This window comes from Neovison vison, chromosome 3, assembly GCF_020171115.1.
Source record: "Neovison vison isolate M4711 chromosome 3, ASM_NN_V1, whole genome shotgun sequence".
Lineage (NCBI taxonomy): Eukaryota > Metazoa > Chordata > Mammalia > Carnivora > Mustelidae > Neogale > Neogale vison.
In genome coordinates this window covers 179,037,772-179,057,819 of record NC_058093.1, presented here as the reverse complement: position 1 = coordinate 179,057,819, position 20,048 = coordinate 179,037,772, and the positions used below count along the sequence as shown (strand labels likewise).

The 20,048-nt window shown below is 37.7% G+C and overlaps 1 protein-coding gene across 1 annotated transcript in view; it reads left to right on the top strand.

Moving 5' to 3' along the window:
* Positions 1-20,048, top strand: part of L3MBTL4 (L3MBTL histone methyl-lysine binding protein 4) — a 448,888-nt gene that overhangs the window by 75,169 nt on the left and 353,671 nt on the right. The window contains exons 2-3 of the mRNA XM_044243369.1: positions 4,307-4,387; positions 4,773-4,875. Of these exons, the coding sequence (XP_044099304.1) occupies positions 4,804-4,875 (72 nt within the window). The 5' untranslated portion in view covers positions 4,307-4,387; positions 4,773-4,803. The remainder of the gene's footprint in view (positions 1-4,306; positions 4,388-4,772; positions 4,876-20,048) is intronic.

The window sequence follows — 20,048 nt, the reverse complement described above, 5'->3', positions numbered from 1 at the left end:
AGAGGTGTCTTTGTTTGAATCAGAAGAAGATACATTTTTTGATACCTGTCCAGGGAGAGTGGTGTGTGTGCACAGCCCAGAATGGATTTTGGCCTGCACTTGCCCACTGGCTTGGTGCTCCTGGGCAGTGTCTTGTCTGAAGAATGGCAAGGGGCAGATGGGGGCAAACAGGTGGACCAGTCATGTCGTTAGTGCAAACAGGAAGAGACAGTGTAGCTGGGAGGTAGTGGGAGGGGCAGTGATGAATTCAGTAGTGAGTGTGTTCGGTTTGTAGCATTCAGGGTCATTGTGCAGGAGGACATATCAGGGAAGAAGTTTGGGTGAATGATTCTAAACACTGGGGACTATAGATGATTTAGGTCTGCTAAACTTTTTTTTTTTTTAAACTTTTTAATTACATGTCAGTTAGCTAAAATTATTCAAACCAAATTATTGCTTCAGTGGTAATCTGATAATGCTAAGGGCTAAGTTCTCTAAAATGGTGAACCTGCTTATCAAAAACTCATTCCAGATAACTTTTCAAAGAATGTCTACTAGTGTTTATTCATTTATTTTTATTTTTTATTTTTTATTGAGCTACATTTGATGTATAATATTATGTTAGTTTCAGGAATATAACATAGAGATTTGACAATTATATACATTATGAAGTGGTCACCACAATAAATGTAGTTATCATCTGTCACCATACAATATTATTATAATATTACTGACCATATTTCACATGCTGCACTTTCATCTCCCTGACGTATTTGTTTTATAACTGAAGTTTGTACCTCTTAATTACCTTCACTTGTTTTACTCATCCTTCTATTTCCCTCCCCTCTGGCAACCACCAGTTTTGTGTCTGTGTTAGTGAATTATTTGTTTGTTCATTTGTTTTATTTTTTATATTTTACATATAAGTGAATCATATATTGTCTTCTTCTATCTGACTTATTTTACTTAGCCTAATACCCTCTCGGGCCATCCGTGTTGTCATGAATGCCAAGAATTAATTTCTTTATATGGCCAAGTAATGTTCCATTGTGTATATTTATATATATAGATATATATCACATTTTCTTTACCCATTCATCTGTTGATGGACACCTTGGTTGCTTCCATATCTTGGATTTTGTGAATAATGCTGGGTGCGTGTAACCTTTTGAATTAGTGTGGTGTGTTTTTTTGTGGGGGAGGGAGTGAATACCTAGAAGCGGAGTTACTGGGTTGCATGGTATCTCTATTTTTAATTTTTTTTTTTTTTTTTTTTGAGGAGCCTTCATACTGTTTTCCATAGGGGCTGCACCAGTTTGGATTCCCACCAACAGTGCAAGAGGGATCCCTTTTCTCTATATCCTCACCAACACTTGTTAATTATTGACTTTTTTTAGTAAACTCCACACCCAGCATGGAGCCCTAGGTGAGACTTGAACTCATGACCCCAAGATCAAGACCTGAGCTAAGATTGAGAGTTGATGCTTAACTGACTGAGTCACCCAGGCATCCCTTTATTGATTTTTTGATACTAGCTGTTGTGACAGGTGTGAGGGGATATCCCATTGTGTTTTGATTTGCATTTCTCTGATGACTAGTGATGTTGAGAATCTTTTCATGTGTCTCCTTTTCAAAGTCTCCTTTGGGAAACTGTCTATTCATGACTTCTCTCCATTTTTGATTGGATTATTTGCTTTTTTTGGTGTTATATGGATTAATTCTTCCTTCTTTCCTTCCTTCCTTCTTTCTTTCCATTCACATTTATTTATTATAGAGAGGACAGAGGGAGAAAGAGAGAATTCTCCAGCAGACTCTTGCTGAGCGTAGAGTCTGATGTGGGTTTTTTTCCCATGACCCCAAGATTACAACCAGAGCCAAAACCAAGAGTCTGACACTCAAATGACTGAGACACTCAGGTGCCTTGAATTCTTTATATATTTTAGATACTAACCCATTATCAGATATAGCATTTGAAAATATCTTCTCCTGCTCAGTAGACCACCTTTTTGTTTTATTGAAGGTTTCCTTTGCTGTGCAAAATCTTTTTAGTTTGATGTAGTCCTATTTGTTTATTTTTGCTTTTGTTTCCCTTGCATGAGGAGACACATTCACAAAAATAATACTAAGGCTGATGTTTTAAGAGATAACTGCCTATACTTTCTTTTAGGAATTCTATAATTTCAGGACTTACATTTAGGACTTTAATCTATTTTGAGTTGATTTATAGTGTATAATGCATGAAAGTGATCCATTTTCATTCTTTATTCTTTTTCATGTAGCTGTTCCAATTTTCTAAAATACAATTTTTGAAGAGATTGTTCTTCTACCGTTGTATTATATTCTTATCTCCTTTGTCATACATTAACTGACCATGTATGTTTGGGCTCATTTCTGGGTTCTCTATTCTCTTCTGTTGATCTGTGTATCTGTTTTTATTCAGTAGCATATTGTTTTGGTTACTATAACTTTATAATATACTTTCAAATCTGAGATTGTGATACCTCCAGCTTTGTCCTTCTTTTTCAAGATTGCTTTAGTTATTCAGGGTCTTTTGTGGTTTCAAATAAATTTTAGGATTATTTGTCCTAATTGTGTGGAAAAATACCATTGGTGTTTTGATAAGGATTTCAGGGAATTTGTAGATTACTTTGGGCAGAATCGACATTTTAACAATATTAATTTTTCCAATCCATGAGCTTGTATTTGTTTTATCTTTAGTTTTTTTCATCAGTATCTTATATTTTTTTAGGACACAGGTCTTTCAGTTTCTTGGTTAGATATTTTCCAAGGTATTTTATTATTTTTGATGCACTTGTAAATGGGATTGTTTTTGTAATTTCTTTCTTTGACTTTTTTTATGGTGTATAGAAATGTTGTATCCTGTGACGTTAGTGAATCAATTATTAATTCTAACAGTTTTTTTGAGTCTTTAGGGTTTTCTCTATAGTTGTCCCTTGAACAATGTGGGGGCATCAATTCCAGTGTAGTGGAAATTTGTATATAAACTTTCAAACCCCCAAAACCTTAACTACTAAGATCCTACTGGTGAACGGAAGACTTACTGATAACATAAACAGTCAAGTAATCCATGTTGTGTATATTTATATGTACTATATGTTGTCTTTATACAATAAAGTAAACTAGAGAAAAGAAAGTGTTATTAGGGGGCGCCTGGGTGGCTCAGTGGGTTAAGCCGCTGCCTTCGGCTCAGGTCATGATCTCAGGGTCCTGGGATCGAGTCCCGCATCGGGCTCTCTGCTCAGCGGGGAGCCTGCTTCCCTCTCTCTCTCTCTGCCTGCCTCTCCATCTACTTGTGATTTCTCTCTGTCAAATAAATAAATAAAATCTTTAAAAAAAAAAAGAAAGTGTTATTAGGAAAATTCCATAAAGAGGAGAAAATACATTTGCAGTATTTTATGTAAAATTATTACTTATTTATGTAAGTGAACCTGTGTAGTTCAAACTTGTGTTATTTGAGGGCCAGCTGTATATAGTATCATGTCATCTGCAAACAGTGGAAGTTTTACTTCTTCCTCACCAATTTGGATGCCTTCTATTTCTCTTTCTTGACTGATGGCTGTGGCTATGGCTCAACAATATATTGAATAAAAGTGGTCAAAGTGGACATCCTTGTCTTGTTCCTGATCTTAGAGGAAAAGCTTTTAGCTTTTCACTATTGAGTATGATATAAGCTGTGGTTTTGTCATATATGACCTTTATTATGTTGAGGTATATTCTCTCTAAATTCTGTTCGTTGAGAGTTTTTATCATGAATGAATGTTGAATTTTGTCAGATGCTTTTCCTGCATCTTTTGTGATGATCACATGATTTTTATTCTTTGTTTTAATAATGTGGTGTGTCATGATTGACTTGCAGATATTGAACCATTCTTGCATCTCTGGAATAAATCCCACTTAATCAGGGTGAATGATCCTTTTTGATGTATTGTTGGATTCAGTTTGTTAATATTTTTTTGAAGATTTTTCATTTGTATTTATCAAGGATAATGGCCTGTAATTTTCTTTCTTATGGTACCTTTGTCTAGTTTGGTTTAAGGGTAATACTGGCCTTATATCATGAATTTGGAAGAATTCCTTCCTCTTATTTTTTGTGGGGGGGGGATAGTTTGAGAAAGATAGTTATTAACTCCTCTTTACATGTGTAGTAGAATTTACCTGTGAATTCATCTGGTCCTAGACTTTTGTTTGTTGGAAGGTTTTTGATTACTGATTTAATTTTGTTACTAGTCCACTACTGTTTATTAGCATACTGAAGAATGGTCATGGTAAATTGGATTCATATTTTTTTTAATTTTCTCTGTTCCAGATTTCTATGCTATGCCTTGTATGACAAAAGCCCTCTCACCAAGAATACTTTTGCCTTGACACTTGTGGACAGTCAGACCATGTGAGTATGGAATCTGAGTAGGTAGATTGCAGTGAACCTGAATTAGTTAAATTAACTAAGCAAAAAAGAAAACAAAAATAAAAACAACTGCCCCCCCAAAACTCACAAAACAGCCAAAAATATTGTGCTAGGTAGACCAAAGAAATGGTATCAATTTTCTTTATGATACAAATTCTAGATGAAGTAGAAAACTCCTCTCTTTTCCCCATTAACTTATTATTTTAGTGGGATCTATAAGAGCAACAGTGAAATTTTATGTCAGCTCATTTTTCAGTGTATTTATGGCAACCAGTTAGAAGTTTAATGAAAGCATTATTTGGGTTTGTTTTTGTTATTCTAAAGGGGCAAAACTCCTAAACTTTTTTTATGTGGCACCATTTTGCAGAAGAACACTGCTAAGGAGTGCTCAAGTGGCAATGAAACAGCCTAACAGAAAGAGGAAGCTTAGTATGGATTCCAAAGAGCATTTGAATCAGGATGGATGCTTGGTAAGATGTCAAGTTCCTGGGCCCTTAGTTTGTGCTCACTATGGAAATTTACAATGTAATTGTATAGTTTGTGTAATCACAGCAGAGGCTGTTTTTTCAATAAGTAGGAGCTGTCTGCTTCTGGTTGAGTTTTATATACAGAGATATGGAATATAAATGTCATTAATGCCTGACAACATTTTAAAGGGTAGTAATTCATTTTAAAGTGAAAAGAGAACTTTTTAAAAAAAATTTAAAAACATTTTAATGCATATCCTTTGAACACATTTGCATGTGCATGTATTTTAAATATAACATATTGCAGAAAAGAAAATATATTTTACTATGTATATCTCATATGATATGGTAATTCATACAGTTACATCTTAAGATATTCTGTGACTAGCCTTTGCTGTCCAAGATTTTATGCTGGTATTTACAAACAGAGTGCATTGCTATGATTAGATAATTACCTCTGTGAAAAATACTTCCAGGATTTAACTTTCACAATAAATGCTTTGATACTTAATATTTTATCAAATAAAATTTGTTAAATCTTTTCTCTTAATTCCCCACCAAATATAGCACAAATAACTTATGTCTTATTAGAAAAGGATATTTCTCCAACTGAAGGTAATTATTTGATGAATAATCTAAAAAAATATAAAGGATAAAAAGAAAAAAAATACTTCCCCCCCGGTCAGTTATCTAATAGTCATTTAAGGAGGAGCTTTAATTTGTCGTGGAGACAGACTAAAACATTGAGTAGTTATTACTAGATGATTGGATACAGGTGCTTTTTACATTGTCTTTTTTTTTCTTTTTTTTTAAGATTTTATTTATTTATTTGCCAGAGAGAGAGGCAGGCAGAGAGAGAGGGGGAAGCAGGCTCCCCACCAAGCAGAGAGCCTGATGTAGGGCTTGATTCCAGGACCCCGAGATCACGACACAAGCTAAAGGCAGAGGCCCAACCCACCAAGCCACCCAGGCGCCCCTATATTATCTTTTCTATTCATATACTTTACCATTAACATGTGTTACTTTTGAATTAGAGATAAAAATATACATATGTATGTGTAGGAAAATACCAGGAAGAAAATCCAAATATTAGTCATGGTACATTTTAGTGGGAATTTTAGAGACCTTCTTCCCCTCCCTCCCTCCCTCCCTCCTTCCCTCCCTCTCTCCCTTCCATCCTTCTTTCCTTTTTAAAGATTTACTTATTTGAGAGTCGAGAACACACATGCATATGTGAGTGAAGTAGGGGGAGATAGTGGGGGAGAGAATCCTCAAGTAGACTCCATGCTCACTGTGGAGCCTGACGCAGGGCTCAATCTCACAACCCTGGGATAATAACCTGAGCTGAAATCAAGAGTCGGACATTTAACTGACTGAGCCACCCACATGTCCCAAAGGGAATTTTCTTTGTAACAATGGAGGTAACTGATCATTATCAAGTGAGGGACAGAGACTGTGGACTGGAGGGTGTTGTGTTTGTTAGGGTTCTCCAGAGAAAGAACCCTAGTAGTTGACTGTCCTGTCACATCCCTGTTGACAATCTTTGTCCCTACTTGATAATGTTGAATTAGATGTATATGTGTACAGTATATAGAAAGATTTACTCTAAGGAATTGATTCATACAATAGTGAGAGCTGACAGGTCTGAAATCTACAGGGGAGGTTGGGGAGGTTGGGAGGCTGGAGACGCAGAATAGAGTTAATGTTGCAACCTTGAGTCCAGAGGCATTCTGGAGGCAAAATTCCCTCTTCTTTAGAGAGGTCAGACTTTTTTTCTCTTAAGGCCTTCAGCTGATTAGATGAGGCCCCTCCACATGATAGAAGATAATGTGTTTTACTCAGAGTCTACTATTTGAGTATAAATCCCATCTAAAAAATACCTCACAGTGACATCTTGACAGCTAGAGGGTATAATACGCATCTTGCTTTTAGTAACTTATGCTCTTTCCCTGTGGCAACTTTTTGTATTCCTACACATTTCAAGGTGGCAGAAGTGACCAGGATACATCCATAGTGATGGTTTTGGTGATAGTGGGTCATTAGAACATTCTCATTAGTGACCTCTCATAGGCTCTTACCATGTATTTGTCTGGGTTTTGGGGTCTTCAAGTGGTTTGTGGTTATGCATTTACATATTGCAGCTGGCGAAGTGACACGGTGTCATACACTCTTTGGTTTGATGTCAGGTTAGGTATGGTTTAATGAGCTCCCAGCATTAAATAAGACATGCCAAGTGATGATCTTGTCCACAGTTGGTTTTTGGATGTTAACTGTATGTCTATGTCTAGTCACAGAACTGTTTCCTTCAGATCGGCCTCACTGGGAGGTGAGATGGTTAATGTGGGGCTGAGATCCAGTCCCCCCTGAGGTCCTGATTGGCTTCATCTCAGTTCTGTGAGAGTTAGTCACTCTCAGTGTACCCAGAGAGCTCATTTCAAAGGGATTCCTTGGACCAGACTTAGAAAGACCTGAGCCTGTCTCAACTTATGTGACGATGATGTTTTTCTCAGCATTTTTGGTTTGTTGTGTCATGCCTTCTGAGGATACGAGGTACTAAATATGTTCACAGTTGTTCTTGGATAGTGGTTCTTCAGCTGTGGTCTCTAGAACAGCAGCATGGGCATCACTTGGAGGTTTGTTAGAAATGCAATTTCTTGGGCTTTACTCCAGACCTCTTGGATCAGATATGGTAAGTGGAGCTCAGCAGTTTCTATTTTATAAGGCCTCCCGGTGATAGTGGTACACTCTGATGTTTGAGAACCACTGTCTGAGAGACAGTTAGGCCTATCTTCCCTACTAATTGTCCTAGAGTCATTCAGTAATGGCTGCTTCATAATTCTTACATTTTTGTGTTTAATATTGGAGACTGCTCTCCTGTCTAAACACATTTGCTATTTTTTCCTCAGTATCATTTCCTGTCAAGCTGCTAAAATTATTACTGTCCATTCTCAGCACTTCCGTTATCTTGCTCTACAACATGAGTATTCAGACTTCTGTCTTTTTTGTATCATCACAAATGCTAGTCTTCTCTTGAAGCTGAACTTGGTTTCTAACTTGATGCTGGTAACTTTACCATTATTTCCTTTCCATGTTGGGATTTCCCCATTTTTGAACCCCAGAAGTGCTCAACACTTACATAGGTGCTGTTTGAGTGTGGTGCCTTACGTGGCTGGATTTCCAAAAATATCTGTTGAATGATGTTCCTGGTGTTTAATGGTATCTCCAGGCAAGTGGGCTTCTTTGATCATACTAAGATAATGATATTTAAAGGACCATATTACCGATTTGAGTTTTGAGGTGCTTGGAGCATACAATTATTTTTAAGAATGTTCACATAGGATAATAGAAAAGGTGTGCATTTAGGATGAATTCCACACTATACTGTGAGCTAGGGGCTTGTTGCCAGTTAAAGCGTCCACTTTAATTAGTTAAATTTAATAGTTTAATATAATAAACTGATTTGCATCTGTGGCTGCATTCATGGTGGAGAGAAAGGGGTTCAATCATGCTTGAATTTGATTATGAAAATCATGTTTGAAATTTGCTTGAATTATCACTAACATACTTTACATTCTTGTAACCCATATAATTTTACATGTGACATTTCCCGTCAATTAAGCAAAATAACATTGCTAGATTAAGCACATTAAACATAAAACTAATGAACAGTTGGGTACTTTCTAAACATCTGCTTTTGGGGCACCTGGGTGGCTCAGTCATTAAGTGGCTGCCTTTGGCTCAGGTCCTGATCCTGGGGTCTGGGATGGAGCCCCGAATTGTGCTCCCTGCTCGGCACCTGCTTCTCCCTCTCCCATTCCCCCTGCTTGTGTTCCCTCTCTCACTGTGTCTCTCTGTCAAATAAATAAATAAAATCTTTTAAAAATTTTAAAAAATAAACATCTGCTTTTGAGGTAGTAATTTCATATCTTCAATATCTAGTAATTTACAGATGCTGATAATAGTATCTGCCAATGAATGTTTTCTTATACTAAAAGTTTCTATGTATTTCTTCACAGAAATTAAAAAACATTCCTTTAGGGCGCCTGGGTGGCTCAGTGGGTTAAGCCGCTGCCTTCGGCTCAGGTCATGATCTCGGGGTCCTGGGATCGAGTCCCGCATCGGGCTCTTTGCTCAGCAGGGAGCCAGCTTTCCTCTACCTCTCTCTCTGCCTGCCTCTCTGTCTACTTGTGATCTCTCTCTCTGTCAAATAAATAAATAAATAAAATCTTAAAAAAAAAACCCATTCCTTTATATTTTTCAATATGCAGGCACATAGTTTAAAAAAATAGTACAAATAGTATGGAAATAAGAAATAAATTCTCTACTGTACCCACTCATACACATGTTAAACCCCCCAATTTTCTTTTTTAAGATAAAGAGAAAAAGAGCAAGGGAGGAGCAGAAGGAGAAGGAGAGAGAGAATCTTAAGCAGGCTTCATGCCTAGTGCAGAGCCTGACTCAGGGCTCACTTTCAGGACCCTGAGGTCATGAACTGAGCCAAAATCAAGATTTGGATTATGTTGATTAAGCCCCCTCGGAACCCCTCACAAATCTTTATTTAAAGGTGTGACCCCGTTTGTATTTTCTCATCTATCTGTATAGGAATCAAAAGCAAAAATAGGAAGCTAAAAAACCCAAACCCCTTATGCACAAATACATACATACATTCATAATACCTACTACATGCATACATGTATCCCAAATGGGCTCATATTCTACTTCCTGGTCCATATCTTATTTATTTAATTAATTTAGTTATTTTTTGCACTTAAGCATGTATGTCTTGGAACGCATGCAGAAAATGTCACTGTTTTCAGTGGTGCTTAGCATTCCACTCTGTGAATGTACCATAATTCATTAAGCAGTACCCTTCCCTAAACATTTAGGGGATTTTTAGTTTCTGTTGTTCTCTGCTGTGTTGAAACCAAATGTTCTATTCACATGTTTTCATAGGCTTTTATAGTTGATTCATGGATAAAATCTTATCAGTAGACTGGTTATAGTACATGCATTTAACATCTTGATAAGGCTTTTATATCATCTTCTGAGGTCATCCCAGGGTATACCCTCTCTTATGCCATCTGCACGAGTGCTTTTTTTGCTTAGGTTTTATTATTGCATGTCTGATGTCTTTGTTTACTGAGATGCATCATGTGGTTGAGTTTCATTTATGGGCTGGCCCATGGTGCTGCCGCAGGTTTGAAGAGGGGCATTGCCCTGGGTCTGGTAGATTCCTTAACATGTCATGCTTCTCCGTGCATCCAGCATGAAGACAGGTGTCCTTTGTTGTCCTTTTCCCACTCACCACCATTAGAATTGACTGGCAAAGTGTAGGTACATGATAATTGAGGAAACAAGCATTTTTTTTCCAAAGTGATTTCTTAGGTGTTTGGTGAGCATGTGAATGTTCTGGTCATAAGACCCCAAACCATGTGTTGGCTGTAAAATTTCAGATTTCCTACATAAAAATGTAAGTTTCCTAAATGAAAAAGGAAATTTTATTTAACTCTAGAAGAATAAAATAATTGTTTGTGTAAAATATCTGATACTGCGTAAATATTGGTTTCATTCTTTTTCTTCCTCTGTACCTCTTAAAATCTAGGCATCTATATCTGATTAGTGAACTCTAAACTTTGATAAATAGAAATAGGAGACATCTATCTCTAAAGGATCTGAATAAATCTGAAAAATGAACTTATTGTTGAATAGAAAAGAACTAACAAATACAGGGCAATGTGCGACAACTAACTGCTTATGCACACGAGTGCTCCTAGGTGCATTCAGCCTTCAGAGAAAGGTAGAGGCATTGAGGACTAAGTCTCGGCTTTGAAGGATGAGAATCTAAGACATCTGTATTTAATGTTTTATTTAATGTATTTAACAAATAAAATTTATCTAATGCATATTTAATGCTGTTGTAACAAATGGTTCATAAATCCAACCTGGTAAAATAAATCCAACCTGGTAAAATGCAATATGAAAGAATACAACTTCTTTGTATTTTAATATCTGGGTGCTCTAGGCAACTAACCTTGAGAGATAAGGAAGTTGAAGGGTCTAAGGAAGGATCATCTGTGGCAAGGAGGCAGCATGACCAAAGGTATGGGGTTGGAAGCAAATATGATATATGTAATAAATGACGAGAGTATAATGACTTGTCTGACTGAGCAGATGTTGCTATTGACAGTTTTGTAGAAAGAGTGTTAGGCCAGGAGTCAGAGTATTTGGATTTTAGTCTTTGGCTCTGGAGGTAATTAGCTCTATGATCAAGGACAAGTCCTTCATCAGGCTGGGGCTCATTTTCTTTGTTTATAGAACAAAAGTCTTAGATTAAAATATCTTAAGGGTCTTTCCCTTTCAGTGAGTCTGAGATTTGGTATGTAATGAAATAGTAAGAGGACTCAAATGGATGTGAGTGGCTAAGCTTAGAGAGTCTTGACAGCAGAGCAGAGGAATTTGTGCTTGATATTGTGTCTGCCGACCTTGATATACTAGAGGAAGGAGCCATGGTTGGCTTTGACTTAGGCATAGTGTAATGAAATTTTTTATAATATACTCAAATAGATATTGAGAAAATATTTAGGGTAGGATTGTATTAGTTTCTTAATCTTGAGTAGTACCTAATTTTTTTTTATCATTTTGCTGCCCTACACTTGACTGCTATACCAGTTTACATCAGCCAGTAGAATTCATTTATATATGGGGGAACCATAGAAAGGGAATGTTCTCTCTCTCTCTCTCTCTTTTTTTTTTTTTTTTTTTTTTGTGGAAGTCTTAGCTGATACTCTTTTAAAATATACCTGGAATTTTGTTTTTATTCAGGTAGAGTGAGACTAACAGATCTATAGGTGATTTCTGAAAATTAGTTTGCTACTCACATTTCCCAAGCGGGGAGCACAGCACACTGTGCAGTACTGTCCCAGGAAGCCTGTTCAGGGACAGAAAGAAGGAGGGGAAAACATGGGCAAGAGTCTTTATTTTGTGTGTATGTGTGTGTGTTTAAGGTTTTATTCATTTATTTGACAGAGAACTAGAGCATGAACACAAGCGGGGGAAGTGGGAGAGGGAGAAACAGGCTTGCTGCCAAGTAGGGTGCCCAATGCAGTCTAGATCCCAGGGCCCTGGGATCATGCCTTGAGGGGAAGGCAGATGTTTAACAACTGAGCCACCCAGGTGCCCCCTTTATTGTGTTTTTTAATAGGAATGAATGGATGAGGAGGGTCAGGAAACTAAGGAGGCTTAGGATTGGCTGGTTTTAATAATTTTTGTAGTTTCTGGCTTGGGGAATGTTCTCTGATTGTCCGGTACCTGGCCCTGGGATGATTTAGGGCTGGAAGATAGCCTCCCAGACTGCAGGAACTCGATAAGTAGTAGTGAGTGGGGAATGGGTTCAGGGTTGGTTGGTTTGCATTTCAAAGACATGATCCAGGCAAGTTGTTGGCTATCTCTAAGAATTAATTCCCCCGCCCACAAGCCTCCAAAATGTAACAGCATTATAAAATACTAAAAAATAAAGAACATGATGAATACAAATACTAGAGAGAGATTTCTTTCAGAGATTATATTATTGAATATTTGAATAAAATGAGATCATTTCCTTCTACTGTGTGCATCTGAATTCCAGGAGAGCAAAGGAAAGTAGTCCTTTCCTGTTTTACTATTATTATTTTTTAATCTGAAAGGTTAATTTCATTTGTCTTAGTTTGTCATGCACATTGGATCAGAGACAAAGAGAATATGAAAACTGAACTTGACAAGTGAAATTCAAATGCTAGTTTATTACTGGAGTTACCAAAGGAGATTTCAGTGGTTTCCATAGTCCATGAAACCAATAGCTGTCACCATCTGTTCCTATGGAAGAGAAGCAGTGGTGGCTGGATAGCTGTCCTGTGCCCCAGGGACTGGTCTGAGGGTGAGAGAGGAAAAGGCAGTATATGGTAGCTCCAAAGTTAGGACTTGAAATTGCTAATCATAGATCAGTGGGTGAAAATCCTTTGTTTCGCTTCCTTGATTGGAATTTGTAGATAGGGAAATGTAGACACTGATTAATTAGAAAAATCACTGTAACTTGTAGTAAAAGTACATGATGCATCCAGGTCCATCAGGAGGTAACAGAACATGAAGTCTTGTTGGTTATTTTACCACCTTATAATCCTCTCTTCCAAATGATGCATTTTAGGTTGGCTAATGGAAATGTACTGTAGCAAAGACTTATTTTGTGTTCCTTGAACCACTCTCTCTCCCTTTTCAGAGTGTTTTTTTTCCCCCCTAATGCTTTATTTTCAGTTTTCAGAACTGAAGTTTGAAACCTGAGAAATCACAGTAATGGTTTTATTTTTCTCAATTCATACTGATTTTCTTAAGTGTTCTGTCTGAGAAGATAAGGAAAAGTGCTCATTTTACCTTTCTTTTTTTTTAATTAACTCTCTATTCATTAATAGCAGTGTGGATTTATTACCTTTATGAAATAATTAATTAGCTCAGATAGAAGCAAAGAATGTTAAAACTAGCAGGAGCTTTGAAGAGCATTTAGTCTAATCCTTTTATTTTATTTTATTTATTTTTTTAAAGATTTTATTTATTTCTTTGACAGAGAGAGAGAGAGAGAGATCACAAGTAAGCAGGCAGAGAGAGAAGGGGAAGCAGCCTCCCTGCTGAGCAGGGAGCGTGATGCAGAGCTCGGTCCCAGGACCCTGAGATCATGACCTGAGCCAAAGGCAGAGGCTTAACCCATTGAGCCACCCAGGCACCCCAATCCCTTTATTTTATAGACAAGAGAAATTAGGTCCAGATAATATATATCATTTGTTCATGATTATATACTTTTGTGGGTGGGGTTGGGATTTGGCCTTATCCCAAATTCAGCATTTTTACTGTTCTAAGGTATGATATTAAGTACTCTTTTATTTACAAAATTGTCCAAAAAATGAGGTCAGTGTATCTTAAGAGAAACATAAATTTATTCTTAAATACAAAATTGTTATCTTTCAGGTGTATGTCTACGTATCTATAACCTTGATTCATCCAAAAAACATACGGACATAAGGAGCTTGGGTAATTTAATTCCAAAGTGAGAGGTAACATTATTTTTCGGAGGAATATGATTCTATCTAGGCAGAATTTCAATAGCAGAGAAGTGTGAACCAAACATCCTAATCTACAAACGGAGTGACAGGCAGCATATTATATATTTCTTTTTATATTTGAATGATACAGTGATTATAAAAATGCTTCAGTAACTGTTGTGCTCACATAATCAACTCTTGAATACTATTTCTTGTTACCATTTTCAGTTTTTGCAGTAGAACTTTCATGAGAAAAGACTGGTGTTGTTTTGAATTATGTAAATTTCCTGTGTATTGAGTGGGTAAAAAGGGATGAAATTGGGGTAAAGAGCTGCCTTAGAAAATTAGACCGATTCAGTTCATCATTTTACATGCAGTCGAACAGGATTAGATTGGATTGGGTTATGGCTTTTCTGTTTCCACCCCCTGCCTGGTAAATGGTGCTGTGGGGCTCATGCTGTGGTCCATAGCCCTTCAGGAGTGGCATCAGCAGAGGCTTGTCAGAAACTGGTAATCTCAGGCCCTAACCCAGACCTATGGAATCAAGGTCTGCCTTTTAACAAGATACCCAGGTGACTCATATGCATGTTAAATTTTGAGAAGCTTGGAATTATAGTTTTATCAGGTTCTATTGTTTTAATTGCATAAAGATATCCATGATACCTTTGGGTGTGAAATCAGCAGGGTAGAAAAGTACTTGATTTCATGCCATCATTCAGCAAATATTTGTTGAGCTACATTAGGTGCCAAGTTTGTTTTGGGGATGAGAGATGGTTAAGATACTGTCTGCTTTCAGTAAGCTCATCAAAGCGGGTGAGACCAATAAGACAGATGATGGTAGTACAATGTGATAAGCCCAATAATAGAGATTTGTATATGATATTTCCAGGTTTCAGTAGGTTACCTAATTTTCATGGGTGGAGAGGGGAGGAGGAAGTAGGAGAAAAGAAATCTCCCTGAGTTGACTCCATTTTTTTTTTTTAAGATTTTATTTATTTGACAGAGAGAGATCACAAGTAGGCAGAGAGGCAAGCAGGTGGGTGGGGAGGAGGAAGCAGGCTCCCTGCCTAGCAGAGAGCCCGATGTGGGACTCGATCCCAGGACCCTGAGATCATGACCTGAGCTGAAGGCAGAGGCTTAACCCACTGAGCCACCCAGGCAGCCCACCCCAAGTTGACTCCTAAAGGATAAGTAGGTATGTATTAGTTTTCTATTGCTGCTTCACAAATTACACCCAACTTAGTGGCTTGAAAAAGCTAGTTATTATTACGTCACATTTTCTGTAGGCCAGACACCCAGGCATGACTCAAATGAATTTTCTGCTTAGGGTCTCAAAGGGTAAAAACAAAGTGTTGGCCTGGCTGAGATCTTTTTGGGGGTGGGGGGTGTGCTCAGTGGCATCTTTCCAAGCTCATGTGGTTGTCGACAGAATTCTGTTCCTTGTGGTTATAGGACTGAGGTTTCTGCTTTCTGCTGGGTGTTGAGCAAGGGCCGGTCTTGGCTCCAAGATACACTGTAGTTCCTTGTTACAGGCCCTTTCACAGCATGGTATCCAGCTCTTTCAAGGCCAGCAGGAGATCCTTCTGCCTTAGTCACCTAAGGTGGAGCCATCTGTTAAAATGCAGTCAAGGGACTTTGGATCTGCACTTTCAAACCTGGTGGAGAGAGATGTGGATCCATTGGCCATCTTATCTGTGAGTCAGAGTGAACAGGACAGAGGTAGGCAGGAGGGAAGCTCTGGAGAGTAGCAGGGATGGTTGCATACAAGGTGCAGGAAGGCAGGGAGACATAGGTGAGGTCAGAGTGGTGCAGGGAGAATGTGCCAGTGCAGGGTTGTCACAGAGGAGGGGAGAATGTGTTAAGGAGTGGCAGACAGCTGAATACATTTAAGTCTTTATTCTTTCCTCCATTAGCCATTCAGTGATAAACACCTATCAGATGATGGGCAGTCCGTGTACAAACACTGGACATTGTGTTTCATTTGTGCCCCAAATCCACCGTGGTTCCTGTTATATAATAATGGCTTAAAAATGTTATTTATTTATTTATCATTATAATTTTTAAATATTTTATTTATTTATTTGAGAGAAAGAGAGGGAGAGAGCACAAGCAGAGTGAAGGAGTAGAGGGAGAGCAGGGAGCCCAATGTGGGACTCAATCCCAGGACCCTATGATCATGACCTCAGCCAAAGGCAGACGCTTAATCATCTGAACCACCCAGGCGCCCTCGATAAGTGTTATTTAAATAGGTGATTAATTTGGTGAGGGTTTTGAGATTCTATACTCTCCCCTCAGTATTCTTTCATCAGAGATTCTGTTCTTTTGAGATATGTTTCTTCAGTCGGTCAACAGGAATAGGTAGGCTAACTTAATTTTTATGAAGTCTGGATAGATTCTTGGCAGTTTGAAATCTAGCAGAACACTTGACAGCTACCGTGGGGAGTCCACCATGTGTCATGTGCTGCAATATGGCTTTCTCCGTGGATCTCAGTTCAGTAAGGAGGTTATGATTTCTCCAAATCACAGACTAAAAAACAGGCTCCCAGAAATGAAATCACTTGCTTAGCATTGCACCATTAGTAAGGTGGACTGGGAATTGGACCCTCAGATGCCTGACTCTAACAATGAACAGAAGAGAACTCACTCACTGTGTGTGTAACACTAAATATTTTAAGGAATCCTATTAAAACACAAGGTTGTCGTATTAAAGCAGTGTGTCACTGCTAACTGAAAAGATAAGCCAGAGAACCAGAAGAGAAACACCAGAAGTAGGAGCAAATGCACATGGGAGTTTAGTATATAGTATACACACTTTGGGACAGATGAATGGCCACCTGGTGAAGATACTGGGTGCTTACTTCACATTATAGTGTGAATATATTCAGATTCATCAAAGATTCAAATGTGGGAAATCATAAATATAATAGAAAAACAAAGTAGAAGCTTTTTATAATTTGGGAGTAGAAAAGGATTTTCTAACTTTTATTCAAATCTAGAAGCCATGAAAGAAAAGTTTGGTAATTTCCGTTCTTAAACAACAAAAATCTCTGCATATTTAAAAATATCATAAAAAAGTTAAAAAGACAAATGACAAACTGGGAAAAAAAGAATAATGCATCTCATAATGTAGACAAAAGACTAATCTTCCTAATTTATCAAGACCCAAAGATGAGTAATCATTCCAACAGAAAATAGACCAAGGATGTGAAATGATATTTGACAGAAAAGGAAAAACAAGAAGCTTTTAAATATACAAAGTGATCTTCAGTTTCGTCCTAATGAAACAAATGCAAATTAAAATTATAGTAAGATATTTTTCATTTATCATCTTGGCAAAAATCCAAAAATTTGATAACATGCCCTGTTGACAGGCTATAAGAACACAGGTCCTAATCCAAGGCTCATGGGACTATTGGGTGGGGAAGCTCATGTGGAAATTAGCAGCAGGAAAATAGGAGTCTCTGTTGACCAGCAGTTTCACTTCTTTCTTTCTTTCTTTCTTTTTTTTTTTTTTTGGAAGATTTTAAAGATTGATTTCTTTATTTGAGAGAGAAAGTGAGCAAGCATGAGCAGAGGGAGGAGCAGAGAGAGAATCACAAGCAGACTCCATGCTGGATGCAGAGCCCAATGTCTTAAGAGCCTGAGATCACAACAGGAGCCAAAACCAAGAGTCAGATGCTGAACCAACTAAGACACCCAGGCCCCCCCTGGCAGTTTCAGTTCTGAGAAGCCATTCCACAGATATCCTAGCACAAATGCAAAATGACATACATGCTAGTTTTTCACTGTAGTGTAATATAATTTGGAAAAAAGATCAGAAACAACCCAAACATTCATAAATATGGAACCAGTTAAGTAAATCATGAAATATCATTCAGTGCAATTCTGTGCAGCTGTGATGAAAGACCAAGAATGTTCTTTGTGACCTGATAAAAATCTTTGAGGTATTTTGTTAAATGAAAAGAGAGGTAGAAAACAGTATTATGATATGCTACCTTTGCACATCAGAGCAAGAAAATAAGAATATATATTCATATTCTTTGTATTGTTATAAAGAAAATGTTACAAGGACATATTAGACTCTAATAACAGTGGTTACTGGGTGGAGGTATTGAGTTGGCCAGATGGAGGTGGATGAGTGGGGAAGTTTTCACTACACTACTGCTTTCTGTGTATATTTTTACCTTGAACCATCTGAATTAAAAAAACAAATGATGTATAGAAAGATACCGAGCTAAGGCATCTCACTGAATCTATCACAGTCATATATGGCTATATTGGCAAGTGGTTGCCTGGTTTGCTTACCTGTCAGTAAAGAAACATTAATCACATATCTCAATCTATGCATTTATTTGAAAATTATATGATTTACTATTATACAAATTGTATTTTGTACCTTAAAGCATAGACCAAAACAGGAACTGAAATTGTGTAATATAAAAATGAAATTAACAGTATTTATTCTGTTACAAACAAGTTTGTTATCATTAAAATATTAATATTCATGAATCTTTTTGGAAAGCTTGATTCAAAGCTTTATGTTGACATTATCTGAAGTCTGTTTTTTAAGATTCATTTGTAATGGTTATCATAGCCAGGATGACTGAGTATTTTGGTTTCTCTAGAACTTAGGGGTTCCTCACATGTGGGACTTCAGTGCTGGGACTAGGTCAATCGGGGGAAAACTGGGGCAGTCAGTCTCCCTTGTCATAGCTTAAAAAGACATATCCCAAAGATATATAAGACTAACTTGAAGAAGTGATCGTTCACCAAACCTACCAAGTCATGACACTCATTTCTCAGCATCTCCCATTAATTATGTGAAGGCTTTTGCATATTTCACCTGCTGAATTTTCATCTTTCCTGATGACAGTCAGTTTTCTTGGAAATCAGTAAAAAGTATCACATATTTGTATTTTATTTTATTTTATTTTTTAAAATTTTTTATTTTTTATAAACATATATTTTTATCCCCAGGGGTACAGGTCCGTGAATCGCCAGGACCACACACCCCACAGCACTCACCAAAGCACACACACCCCCCAATGTCCATAGCCCCACCCCCCTTCTCCCAACCCCCCTTCCCCCAGCAACCCTCAGTTTGTTTTGTGAGATTAAGAGTCACCTATGGTTTGTCTCCCTCCCAATCCCATCTTGTTTCATTTATTCTTCTCCTACCCACTTAAGCCCCCATGTTGCATCACCACTTCCTCATATCAGGGAGATCATATGATAGTTGTCTTTCTCTGCTTGACTTATTTCACTAAGCATGATACGCTCTAGTTCCATCCATGTTGTCGCAAATGGCAAGATTTCATTTCTTTTGACGGCTGCATAGTATTCCATTGTGTATATATACCACATCTTCTTGATCCATTCATCTGTTGATGGACATCTAGGTTCTTTCCATAGTTTGGCTATTATGGACATTGCTGCTATAAACATTCGGGTGCACGTGCCCCTTTGGATCACTACGTTTGTATCTTTAGGGTAAATACCCAGTAGTGCAATTGCTGGGTCATACGGCATGTCTATTTTCAACATTTTGAGGAACCTCCATGCTGTTTTCCAGAGTGGTTGCACCAGCTTGCATTCCCACCAACAGTGTAGGAGGGTCTACACATCTGTCATTTCCTGACTTGTTGATTTTAGCCATTCTGACTGGTGTGAGGTGATATCTCATTGTGGTTTTGATTTGTATTTCCCTGATGCCGAGTGATATGGAGCACTTTTTCATGTGTCTGTTGGCCATCTGGATGTCTTCTTTGCAGAAATGTCTGTTCACGTCCCCTGCCCATTTCTTGATTGGATTATTTGTTCTTTGGGTGTTGAGTTTGCTAAGTTCTTTATAGATTTTGGACACTAGTCCTTTATCTGATATGTCGTTTGCAAATATCTTCTCTCATTCTGTCAGTTGTCTTTTGATTTTGTTAACTGTTTCCTTTGCTGTGCAAAAGCTTTTGATCTTGATGAAATCCCAATAGTTCATTTTTGCCCTTGCTTCCCTTGCCTTTGGCGATGTTCCTAGGAAGATGTTGCTGTGGCTGAGGTCAAAGAGGTTGCTGTCTGTGTTCTCCTCAAGGATTTTGATGGATTCCTTTTTCACAGTGA